Below are 12,859 nucleotides of genomic sequence, written 5' to 3'. Positions count from 1 at the left end.
GCAGCTTCACTTCCTAAATAAAAGAGCAAAATTATCTCACAAAAGGAGGGCTTAAGAACCAGGTTTGGCAAACAGTGTCAGTTCCCAATGCTGACACCTGAGGGCGCCCTCAAAGTGCAAAAGGCCAAGGAGTAGGCTCAAGAAGTGATGGAGACACCCGGGCACACAATTTTCTGGCCATGCAAACTTTGGTATTGCGTAGGGTCAAGCAGGGCCTATTCTTTTTTCAAACAGAGTAAATCTCCAAAAGGACAACAGGCAAAATGAGTCCTAAAGCCAGCAATAAGCTGATGGTTCCTGTGGCTAACAATCCATGGAGTACCTCAGAGCCCTGAGACAGTTCGGGGTCTATCTCACAGCAGCACTTAGATGCTGTTCCAGGAGGAGCATTTTCTGACCTTGCTTGCTGTAAAGGCTACACTACACATGCAAATCTAACTGGAGCTGGAACCTGGGCACAGTGATGAAAAGTGTGCTGTTTGTTGGTTTATGTCAGTGGTTCCAAACCTTCATGCCATGGTGACCCCCAACCATAAAATTATTTTGATTGCTATTTCATAAGTGTAATTGTGCTACCATTATGACTTGTGATATAGTATTTTTGGAGATAGAGGTTTATCAAAGGAGTCACGACCTACAGGTTGAGAACCACTGGTTTATATAGAAACAGCCCAAGAAATATTATACTTGTAAGAGCACTTTAATTCAAAACTGTCCAGGGTTTTATTTAATACATAGCCGCTCACTTCCTAGTCCACAGAGCTTACCCTGAAGACTCCGAGACTGTACTAGTGGCAGATCTAGAAGACATGGGAATACAGGAATGATTATTACAAAGTTATGCATTCTTTGTTGTTGAGTCAGGGTACTAGGTACTAGGCCTCAAACCTGCTATGTAGCTGAGGGTAGCCTGAACCTCTGATCCTCCTGTCTCAGCCTCTGAAGTGCTGGGATTACAGGCATGTGCCACCATACTTGCTCTCTTAAACTTTAGATCTAATATGCTGCCATTTCTGTCTAATGTCTAAAGTCTCCCTAAATAAGCACGAAGATACTAATGCATCTCTGGAGGGTGGCTCAGCAGTTAAGCAGTTAATGTTTGCTGTTCTTCCAGAGGACCCAAGTTCAGTTCCCAGCACCCCTGGCCTCCATGGGTACCCTTCTCATACACATGGCACACTCTCACAGTCTCTCTCTCTCTCTCTCTCTCTCTCTCTCTCTCTCTCTCTCTCTCTCTCTCGCTCTCTCTCGCTCTCTCTCTCTCTCTTTCTCTCTCCCTCCTTCCCTTTCTCCCTCCCTCCCTTCCTTCCTTATGTTTATAGTATGTTTAGGTACTCCCATCCCTTGTGATTGTCACAAATAATTGGAAAGGTAAGCTATTATTGTACCTCACATGTAATGATTTAATCAAGATGACATTTCTGGAGCCATCAAGTACCAATTGCTGCAGTTCCAATGTTTGTAATGTGTCCCTCCAGAACTCAGATGCTGGTATCTCAAATCCAAGTGAAGGGATAGGACGTGTCTGGGTCACGTGGGCAGAGCCCTCCTGAGTGGTCATTCTGAAGGAGCTCCCAAGGATCTTGACCTTCTCAGCATGTGGAGACAGGCAAGAAGCACTGTCTGGATGCCAGAAGTTGGCCCTCTCCAGACATCAAATCAAGACTACCAGTATCTTGATCTTGAACTTCTAGACTCCACTCTGTGGTATTTTGTTCTAGAAGGGTGAAGGGCACAAGGTGCCAGGCTCTCAGTACTGACTGTGACACAGGTGTCCTGCACTATGCATATGAAAAGAAGTTCCTGGTATCAGTTACTGAGGCTCTTCACTGCCTTTCACTCTAGGTTAGTTCTCTAAGGCTATAGCAGTTAACAAATCCAATCTAATATCATATGTAATGGCCTTGGGGCTGCTGGGATGGATCACTAAGTAAGGGATTTGCCACCAAAACTGACAGACTGAGTTTTTTTTTTTTTTACCCAGAATTTACACAAGTAAATTAAATAAAATGTAATTTAAATTCTGCTTAAAATTTAAAAATATATTATTATTATTCCACTTCTCAAAGTTCCCCCAACCTAGGATCTTATGTTCAGACATTCTGAGGAAACAGCATGTGGCCACTTGGTAAGTTAACAGAAGAGCTTTAACAGACAGTAACAGTGAGCCAAATAATTACCCATAAGCCACAGCAAACTGGGCATTCACAGTGATGAACCTAAGGAAAAGCAGTTGAATTTCTGTACTACATTGGTTTTCACAGTGTACTAAAATATACTCAAGAGATCTCCAAACCCAAAAGGAACAAGAAGTCTGTAGCCACACCATGCACACAGCCATACAGGCACAGTGAGTCTAGAATTTTTAAGGGAAAGGGACCAAAACAATAAAGCTTCTGATAAAGGTATAAAAATCTGGAAGATCTCTGCAAGTTAGTAAGGAAGGAAGTCTGTGGTCAAATCGACTCAATTTAAACTATTTTTGACCAAGACGGCAACTTTGAAAAAGATAACTCATGAAAACTTAAAAAGCAAGGTTGGCCTTTAGAGTAAATGCTTGCCTTTAATTCTGAGATAAATGGCAATACTCCCTCAGACAAACAGCATTTGAAATGCTTTCAGAGATAAAGCCTAAACCTTTACAAATTCAGTTCTCTATTGCCCACACATTGAAGTGTAACATTTCATAGTGGAAAAAGCAGAATGTCATAGACTTTATTTGTAATAAAAAATAAATAAATAAAAGAATTGTGGGGCAGAGAAGATGAGTCCATGGGTAAAGCCACCTACCACCAAGTCTGACAACCTGAGTTCCATTCCTGGGGCTCACGTGACAGAAGGAGAGAACCAACACCTGCAATTTGTCCTCTGATAGTACACACCACCTGCCCCATGTATACAAATAAATGTAATTATTTAAAAAAAGAACTGTGCTATTTTATTCTGGTATCATCTACAGCTCTCCCTTCCTTTCACTAACTGGTCCAGTGTACCTGCTTTTCTACCAAAAAAAAAAAAAAAAAAAAAAAAAAGAAAAAAAGAAAATCAAAATAATGAATTTCACCATCAAATTTCTTTGTAAAAGAATTTTTTTTTTACATTTATTTATTTCCTGGGGGAGAGGAATATTCTCTCCTTTTACCATATGGGTCCCAGGGGGTGAACTCAGGTTGTCAGCTTCAATTACAAGCACTTTTAATCACTGAGCCATATCACCAGTTCCTATGTCAACATTCTAAACTACAAACTGCATTATAATGTCCTTAGTAATAACAGAAGCCACCATTTATTGAGTGCCACCAGCTTTACATTCTTTAACTCATTTATTCTTCAAAACAAAAGTCAGAGAAATCGACTGAATACGTCACCCAGCTATGGAGTAGCAGAAGCAGATCATGAATGAAAAGATAACAGCCCTTCCCCCACACTGCATTTCAGAGCCACTACAGATACTTTACATACATAAGTACAATCAAGTTTATAATGGGGGTAAAATAATAAATGGAAAATGGGTGATTTATAAAAAGCAATCTAACAATGCACTATAATAAAAGTTACATGAATGTGAGGTTTCCCTCCTGCTGCTAAACATATGACTCTCCTGAACTCATCCTCTCAGACCACGGTTGACCACAGAGCTGCAACGGACACTATAGAAGGTGAAAACACGGATGATGAGGATGAATGAGTCGAGACACTGTCAGTGTCTCATTGCTGCCCTAGTCACTGGGGCATCAGAGCTGAACTCCAAGGAGTAAAAACTGAGCCCAAGGCAACTCAAGAGTATTCAGTGGCATTCTGTAGACCCATTAAAATACACAAACCCTCAAGTAAGCCCTGGTGGGACGAAAGTACCACTCTTCTGGCCAAGGCACCTGAATTCATGTGGTGCACATAACCTCACACCGGCATATATACTGTATGTATGTATGTATGTAAAGAAAAAAAGTTTAAATGCCCTAATATAGGAGACTCCTAGACAGCTTAACTATACGTCTTTTAAAACCTGCCATTTGATTCAGCTGAGAATCTGGAGAATGAGGCTTTAAAATAAAATGTTTCAAATGTTAGCATAACTGGGCACACAGCTAATGGAATCTAAACACAAACAGATCTGCTGTGAAGACCTAGAAGAGAAGGGATTCCCTTCAGATGTCACCATTGCACTTACCGTTTTCCCATGCAATTCTTGGCATTCAGGCCACCAACCTTGTTAATGGCAGACCAGGCTGTGAGAGCCACATACGGCAAAGAGGCAGCTTGAGTATGAGTGAGTGATTTGGGCTTATACGAGACCTACATTGAGACACAATGGTCAAAACTAAGCAGGAACTTGCAAGCCTACATACACAGCTAAGCATTTACCTTCACGACAAAACAAGAATTTTCACAGAGAAATTTACAAACTACTTCTGGGCTCAGTGTTTACTGCGCACCCTATTCCAAAGTTGGTCTCCAAATAGTCTCCTAACAGCCTGTATCATAGAGGCTTAGGAATGCTTTGCAGGCTACATTATTAGATAAACTACTATTAGATAAACTACTCTGTTTTCTGGAAAGTATTTTTTCTAGACTTTTTCCTATCCTAGTAACTCCCAATTCCTCCTCCAGGCTCCCTCTGTGGGAATCCCTCACTGTTAACCTTCCTCTCTATTAATTGTTAGGACCCCTGACTACATCGGATTCCTCCATGCCTCTCTCTTGGGTAGATTTGGTTCACACTGGGTAGAGCGAAGAGCACTGCAGTATTCTAACCCTCAGCCCAAGTCTCTGGTGTATGGATACAGATGACTGTTGCAGCAGGCAGCTAATAAATAACACCAAAAAGTTTGTACTCTTTCAAAGTTTCCTAGTCTTTGTTTTAGCTCTCTCAATGTTGCCCATAAAACATGGACCTAATCTGAAAAACCACTAATGACTTTCGAGAGGCCTGCCAGTCTTCCTTATACAGCTAAGCATTTCAGCAGAGACGGTGAGTTACCTCATTCCCACTGACCACAACGAATTCTGAGAGAGTGCCTTGTTTCCAAGGAGGAACTGCAGCCCAAACCTGAAATGCAGATGTGCAGCTTTATTAGACACAAAAATGTCTGACCCAAACTAAGCATGAAGGCACACCCTAACTCACAGCTACCCAGAGAGGGAAGGGGCTCTGGGGCAAAAAGCTAAGCTTCACATGATACCAGGTCATTGCTGAATATGATTCTGGATTTATCAACTCAAACCACACTGAACACACATACTAATATACCTGCTACGTTCACCAAGACTCTTCTGGGGATATACAACTTACCAGGTGTGGTTTTCAACTCTTATTTATTTATATATATATATATATATATATATATATATATATATATATATATGTTTGGGACAGAGTCTCATCGAGTAGGCCAGGGGGACCTCAAACTTTTAATCTTCTCATCTCAGATTCTTTAGATCTGGGATTACAGGTGAACCCACCATGCCCAGCTGGCTGTGGGGCACTTTATAGCATGGCTTCCTCAGCTGCAAACTGGCTGTGCTGACTTACAGGGATTACCTTCTCTGTGAAAAAGAACCCAAACATGGCTATTATCATGAGTTCTTTACTATCTCTTGGCATAAGCATCCAAAGTGACAAGTGACAGAAGATTATACCAAACTTTAGCTATTTCAAAACCAGCTAATCTATAAGGTAGAAACTGTCATTTAAAGACTCAAGCAAAAAAATGTCCTAATCCTACATGTTTTAAAGTCTTACAATTCTTCAGAACTAAATTTAGAAAACACATGTATAAGCTGAGCGTGTGGCTCATACATGTAATGGTGAACACTAAGGAAGCCAAGACATTGCCACAACTTCAAGACAAGCCTGAGCTACGTAGAGTGTTCCAAGCAGCAAGACCTTGTCTCAAAAGAAAGAAAGGAAGGAAGGAAGGAAGGAAGGAAGGAAGGAAGGAAGGAAGAAAGAAGGAAAGAAAGAAAGAAAGAGAAAGAATCAAACCAAGAAACAAGTGTTCTGGCCACAGGACAGTCAGTATACATACTGAAAAGAAAAAATGTAAAAAAAAAAGGAATAAAGTAAGAGAGCAGGACATAGAAGCATATGTCAGTAAACCTGTCCTTTGGGAGGTGGACAAGCAGAATCTTATGTTCAAGAGCACCCTGGGGTGCTTTGAAGGAGAATGGACCTCATAGGCTCATATATTTGCATGCTTAGTCTCCAGCTGGTGAACTGTTTGGGGAGGATTAGGAGGTGTGGCCTTGCTGGAATAGATATGTCCTTGTTGGAGAAGTTGTGTCACTGGGGGTGGGCTTTAAGGTTTAAAATACCATTCTAGGCCTCTTAGATCAGTATGTAAAGTTTTTAGCTGCTTCTCTAGCACCATGCTGCCTGTGTGCACCATGCTTCCCACCATGGTAATAATGGACTAACCCTCTGAAACCATAAGCAAGCCTCCAATTAAATGCTTCCTTTTGTCATGATATCTCTTCACAGCAATAGAACAGTGACTAAGACACTATGTAACAAGTTGAGACCAGCCTGGGTTACATGAAAACCAGTCTCAAAAACAAAAGCCAGAAAAGAGAAGAGAGGGAGGGAGGAAAGGAGGGGAGGGGAGGCAAAGGAAGGGGAAGGAAGGGGAGGGGGACGCTAAGGAAAAAGGATGAACTCACCTCATCTCCAGGCTGGAAATACTTTACATCCAGCCCACACTCCATCACCACACCAGACACATCCCGACCCAGAGTCAGCGGAAACTCTTCTCCTTTGGTTCTCATATGCAAAGGGTCACGCTTCATATTTAAAGCTGTTGCTCCATAACCACCTACAAAACACAATTTACCTGCTTCTTAAAGGAAAAGATCAGAATGATTTTAAAATACTATAGGACACAGGCAGGTCAATGTCATCTGCTCAAATGCACACTCTAACACAACAAGCTTTACAGTTTTGCCACCACACAGTGAAGCAGAAAAACAACTGGGTGTCATTCCTTTCAAAGAAAATTACTTAGACAGCTGTGATCACTAAAACCACAATTGCTCAAAGTCTCTTTGAAACTCAGCTTGCAACACTGTCTTCTGGAGTTTTAGAATCCTTTCATATAATTGCTCTTTGAATTGCTCTCTATTAATTGATTCATTTGAAAACTTCTTAAGTTTTTAGAAAGGATCATGCAACTCATGATCGTCCTGTCTCAGCCTGAATGCTGGGACTACAGAGATGTGCCACCATGCTCATATTCTTTTAAGAACAAAGACATTTAGTACTAAGTCTGGTAAAGAAAACAAATGGTCAGGCCGTTAAAGGATTCATACATATTAAAGTACCTGATACTAGCACTGGATTATAAGTTTGAGTTCTAGTCTCCATCTCCTAAAAATCTATCTAGAATAATGGCTCTGAGTAAGGGCAAAGAACTTTAGTGGAAAAGAGACACTGAGCTACATCTGATATGTCAGATCAGGTCAAATGCATTATATCTTGGTAGTGAGGTGCACTGGTTTGGGGGCTTTGTTTGTTTGTTTTTGAAACAGAGTCTCACTGGTTGACCTGGACTTGCTATGGAGATCAAGCTGGCCTCACAGAGATCCATCTGCCTCTGCCTCTCCAGTGTTAGGACTAAAGAAAGGTGTATGGTACCACACACAGGCATACATCTTGTTTTTAAGGCTATTTACAAAGATAACAGATAAGTAAAGCTAAAACCATTTGTTTGGTTCAAATAAATTAACTGCTCTTCTGCAATAATAATCCAGAGTGATAATTGGGCCTAGCTACTCCAGAGAGTTCTGAAAGCCAAGGGATGGCCCTTGAAAATATCTAATGCTGTTTTCAAATAAGGTCAAAAGCAGTTAAGGGACTCTAAACAAAGTAAGTATAATAACACAATGGCAGAAGAAAGTAATAAGAATCACAAGGTTGTACGCTTTTATGAATAACACACTACAAAAGAAAAAAAGAAATGCAGGAGAGAACAGATACTCCAGAGTAAGTGAGAGAGGATGAGATCAAGAAGACAAGTAGAAGGTTGGCCTTAGCAGGCGCAGTGACAATCAGTCTACACAGCAAAGTGAAAAGTAGATAAGGGGAGATGCTGACAGATGGGTAGTCTGCAGAAGTTGTCTTTCTAAAGAAAAAAAAAATCAAGGCACTTGAGAGAAAGTCAAAGTTGGGATAGTTCCAGAAAAATCTAAACCAGTGTTCCTTCCTTATGCCAACACTCCACATTTGCCATGTGGCTAGCTAGAACTGCCCTCCATCACAGAAAATGGCATCATTGCATGTGAGACTCACAAAGGGCATGTGCTCATGTTTCCTGTCTCATATTTATTTCCCTCTGCTAAGACATAAGCAATTTACAATTGAATATTTAGCTTTGTCACAATTCAGTTGTGAAGTTGCAAAAAGGTTTCAGCCCTTTCTGCGATCCCAAGCCAACAGTTCAGATTGTTTTCAACCATTTTCTTAATAACCCTAATATGCTAATGTATTAAGAGTAGCCAGACATAGCTAACCTCATCTCACACCAGAATGTAGCCAGCTTGCAGTGATAAACTGACCCTGTTTGGTGACAAAAATGGGGTTTAAGCTTGTCATCCCAGCTGAGGGTGATGGCACACACACCTGGAACCCTAGCACTTGTGGAACACAGGCAGGAGGGTCAGGAGTTCAGGATCATCCTCAGCCACATAGAGTCTGAGGCCAGCCCAGCCCAGCCTAGCCCACAAGAGACTCTTAAAAAAGACAAGAGCATCTGCCACAAACACAGGCTTGACTTGTCCAGGGTTGGGCAAATTTAGAAAAATCCCCAAAATGTCATCAATTTCAGAGATCTTAATCCCATCTAGACAAACCAAACCTTGCTAAATATGCTGTTGTCTATATTATTTTTAATATTCATGGCTTGAGTCATTTCTATGATTTATTATTTTATGTCCAACAGTAGCAGCCATTTTTCAGAAAAAAACAGCCTTTATCTGTCAAAATAGATGTGTCTCTTGTTTTCTTCTCAAGAGAAATAATTATATTTTCTTCTCAAATATTTCCCAAAGCTACCATATAACACTTTCTCAAAAAGCATCCACAGGCTGGAAGATAACTTTCAAATAGTATTACCCAGTAAAGTAACACGATACTAGATCATCTCAAAAATACTCTATAAAGTAAAATGTGCTACGGCATTATATGAAATAGTAGTCTAGAAAGATATGGACACATTCTACTGAAACAAAACTGTACGCAGCACACATTGTGCCCATATCTTATAAAACTAAATTACCTTCAATTACCTAATGTAAAATTAAAAATAAAAAATTTAAAATGGAATAAAATATCATATCCAACTAGGAGTAATAATTATTACATCAGCACAAAACTAGAGGTTTAACTCACTCCCCAGCACTGAAGAAAAAAGTTAAACACAGACAATTGCAAAAGGTATTTTCAATTGTATTGTTATTATGGTTTGGGGAGACACTTAATGGCTTAGCCCAAGATGGTCTTGAACTCTATATCCCACCCCTCTCTACATCTGAGTTTGTTCACATTTTGTGTGTGTTTGCTGTAACACCTAAGCCAACCTCAGACTTGCTATGCAACTAAGAGTGGCCTTGACCTGCTGGTGCTCCTGGCATTACTTCTCCAGTGCCTGGACTGTAGGTGTGTACTGCCACTCCCGGCTTATGAAGTGCTGTAGCTCATACCCAGGGAGCACAAAGCAGGCAGGCACTCTTATCAACTGCGCTATCTCTCCAGTTTCAGCAGTTTTCCAGCTAAGAACATCTTAAGACCCCAGACCTTTCTCCAAATTTCTTCCTCTGAAGAAAAGCTACTAATAATAGTTATTCTGCCAGGTAAAGGAAATAAAAGTAATTTTAGGAATACTTTACTCAAATATCCACAATATTGTCAAGATAACATGTAATTAATATGTAATTCTTCTGTTTTGTTGTTGTTTGTTGCTGTTAATGCTGGGGATCTTGTCCAACATGGCTACACAAAGGAATTACTACCGGCCCTGATAAAATCTGATTGTGACATGTTTAATTCTTTTTTTACTAAGTATTTGAAATCTAGTGTATTTTACAGAGACTGCACTTTCAATTCAGACCAACAATATTCACTGCTCAAAGCCTTCCATATGTGGCTAGCAGCTACTATCCACAACAGGACAGGTCTAGGAAGTCACAATGTTAAATGTACCATTCAAATTTTGAGTCAAATGACCTAATATCCATAAATCTGGACCTGAATTCCCAAATCTAGAGTTTCTCCAGGTTTGGTATGCCTGTAATCTGAACAGAGTTTAGAAACCATTTCTTCTTTTCCAAAAATCTTTGTGATGCTGCCTTTTCTTCATTATTTCAAACAACTCTATAAGGGAACACAGAACTGTGTATGAAAATCCAGCTATTGTATTAATCCAGGCAGCCAGAGACGTGCAGAGGCATAAAACAAGGCTAATCACCTCATTAAATTTCCTATAATTTTTACAACTTACTAAATTTTATTTATTTTGGGGTAGCAAAAATGTGCCTCAGGCCACTTTCCAGGATGATTTCTCTCCTACCATGTGCCTCACAGGGACTGAACTTGGGTCTCTGGGCTAGGCAGCAAGTGCCTTAACTAAACTGACCCATCTCAATGGCATAAACGGTTCTTACACCCAGTAACCTCTTTGGAGGTAAATCCTGTGCTGTATCAACTACTGCCCATCTGAGTAGTTCACATAGGTAACTGTCTCTTGATCCTCTCATACTTCACTCTTGTTTTAATTTTGTATTTACTCTATTTTAAAATAAAGATTTTCAGCATTTCTTCACATTTCTGATAAGATGTTATTATAGCTCATAGTTCAGTAATTTTTAGATACAAATGAGACTTGAAGTCAAAATTGAGAATTGCTACTCTATAGCATCATTTCTGGAGAAAAAGTAAGGTTGATCTCAACATTTTCTGCTACTTTTAACTTAATTTGTAACCAGGTAACACACATATACTCATATATGATATACTCATATATGTACATATACAGAGAAATTAAGTTCGTCACACATTAAGTCATATATGACAACCTTTGCTGAGGTACTGAATGCAACTGTAGGCCCCCACACAAGCCCTTCAGAACATTGACCCAGGGTTAAACATGTGGCAGCTTCCTTAAACACCAGGAGGTTAACTGCCTCGGAATTAATACTGATATTAGTCATCTCAAAACATGTTCATCTTCAGACTGAGTTCCCACAAGTAAGACTGACAATATTTTTATCAAATTTTTCCATAATTAAAGTAACTCATAAATACAAACCAATCTGTTCACTATTATAATAGAATCACAGTATAGGGTATATGGAATGCTCACCAAGCTTTTCAACATGGCCAAGCAAGAGAAATTAGGATAACATATTACAATTTCAACAGATGTATAATAAGAAAACACATTTTAGTTCCGGAGTACAAAATGCAATATGAGAAATGAGAATACAGTGCCCATACCCTGGAGTCCTGCTCTGTTATTTGGTCCACTGGGCCTATAACAAAAGCTGTGAGCAATGGGAGAGCAAGAAGGACATGGGAATTATATAAATCCAAATTCTAGATCAATGGGGAAACATAACTGAACTCTGAAACCTACACCTAACCCTAAAATTACCACCCAGTAAATTCACTGTAGGCACTACTTCTCAGTCCTAATCACTTGAAAGGAAGCAACCAAACACATTTAATAAAGATTAAAGTATTCCCCGGCTATTGTGGCTTCAAACTTTTGGAAATTCAGGGATATTATCAAAAAACCTACACGATTCCAAATGGCTCTGCCTATAGTGGCACCTGCCACCAAACCTCATAGAGTTCAACCCCCTTCGTCCATACCTCCAGTTGAGCACTGTCCCACGAACCCAAACACAAAATAAATAAATGTAACAAAAATAAACCTAAATGATTCATTTATGCCAACACTTATTATCCCAGGACTGGAGAGGCAGGGCAAGGAGAGCTGCAGAGTGGAAACTAGTCTGCCGAATACAGTGAGTTGGAGGCCAGCATGGGCTAGAGAGTGAGCTTCTATTTTAAGACAAAAACAAACCCCACAAACAAAACAGCTGCACGCCTAATGAAATTTTGATTAAAAGTCTGAGCAACTTACTTCTCATATTAACATCTATAGGATTTACACTGGCAGCATGGACTTTTATAATGACTTCGTTTGGATAGTGTATGATCGGTAACATCATGTTCTGATTGAATCGAAGAACTTCATTCTTTCCATATTTATCTATCACCCAAGCGGGCATGACAGTGCTCCTTGCAGGCGTAGTGCTAATCTCTCTAATTGGCCGCTTTGGGATAGCTTTGCTTCTCCAGAAGCAGGCGGCGGCAGCACACACACTTCTTGTAAGTACACAAGACTTCAAAACTTCCATCCTGGACAGGGATGAAGCCGCGTCCTCCAAATACAAAAGAAAAGAAAAGGAAAGAAACCACCAGGAGCGGGTCAAACTAGCCCACTTCAATTCAGCCAAGTTGTGCCAAACCCCCTAGTCAATCAAAGCGGGAGGAGCTTCCGGAAACGAACTTGACCTAACGAAGCAACCGAAAGAAACTAGAATCGCTACGCCCCTCACATCAGAAATGCTCCAATTCACGTCCAGTCAGTGTTCTGTGTATGCCCTTCCTTCCTTCCACTCTCCTTCCCTTTAAAGAAAAAAACGCACAAGCAGAGACCCTTCGGCGGGGCGAGCAAACTGCATTTGCAGTCCTCAGCCTGGCGACTGGAAACCTCCGATTCCCGACGCGACCTCAGCCTCGGTCTCCTTGCCGGTCGGCGCGCCTCCGCCGCCGGAGCGCTAACCAATCGCTTGCAGAGAT

General features: G+C 40.5%; 1 protein-coding gene across 4 annotated transcripts in view; it reads right to left on the bottom strand.

Moving 5' to 3' along the window:
• Positions 1-12,826, bottom strand: part of Rtn4ip1 (reticulon 4 interacting protein 1) — a 55,360-nt gene extending 42,534 nt beyond the window's left edge. Inside the window, exons 1-4 of one of the 4 annotated variants that reach the window (XM_027402259.2) lie at positions 12,706-12,826; positions 6,661-6,812; positions 4,982-5,050; positions 4,172-4,296 (exon numbers count right to left, since the gene is read on the bottom strand). In XM_027402259.2, the coding sequence (XP_027258060.1) occupies positions 4,172-4,296; positions 4,982-5,050; positions 6,661-6,786 (320 nt within the window). In that variant the 5' untranslated portion in view covers positions 6,787-6,812; positions 12,706-12,826. Of the gene's footprint in view, positions 1-4,171; positions 4,297-4,981; positions 5,051-6,660; positions 6,813-12,137 lie in introns of all 4 variants that reach the window. The other 3 variants (XM_027402257.2, XM_027402256.2, XM_027402258.2) reach the window with 3 other exon arrangements.
• Positions 12,827-12,859: the final 33 nt, after the last annotated feature.

The sequence above is a fragment of the Cricetulus griseus genome, chromosome 2 (genome assembly GCF_003668045.3).
Source record: "Cricetulus griseus strain 17A/GY chromosome 2, alternate assembly CriGri-PICRH-1.0, whole genome shotgun sequence".
In the NCBI taxonomy this organism is placed as follows: Eukaryota; Metazoa; Chordata; class Mammalia; order Rodentia; family Cricetidae; genus Cricetulus; species Cricetulus griseus.
Note: the sequence above shows the minus strand (reverse complement) of the source record. Positions and strands in the feature narration are given on the sequence as shown.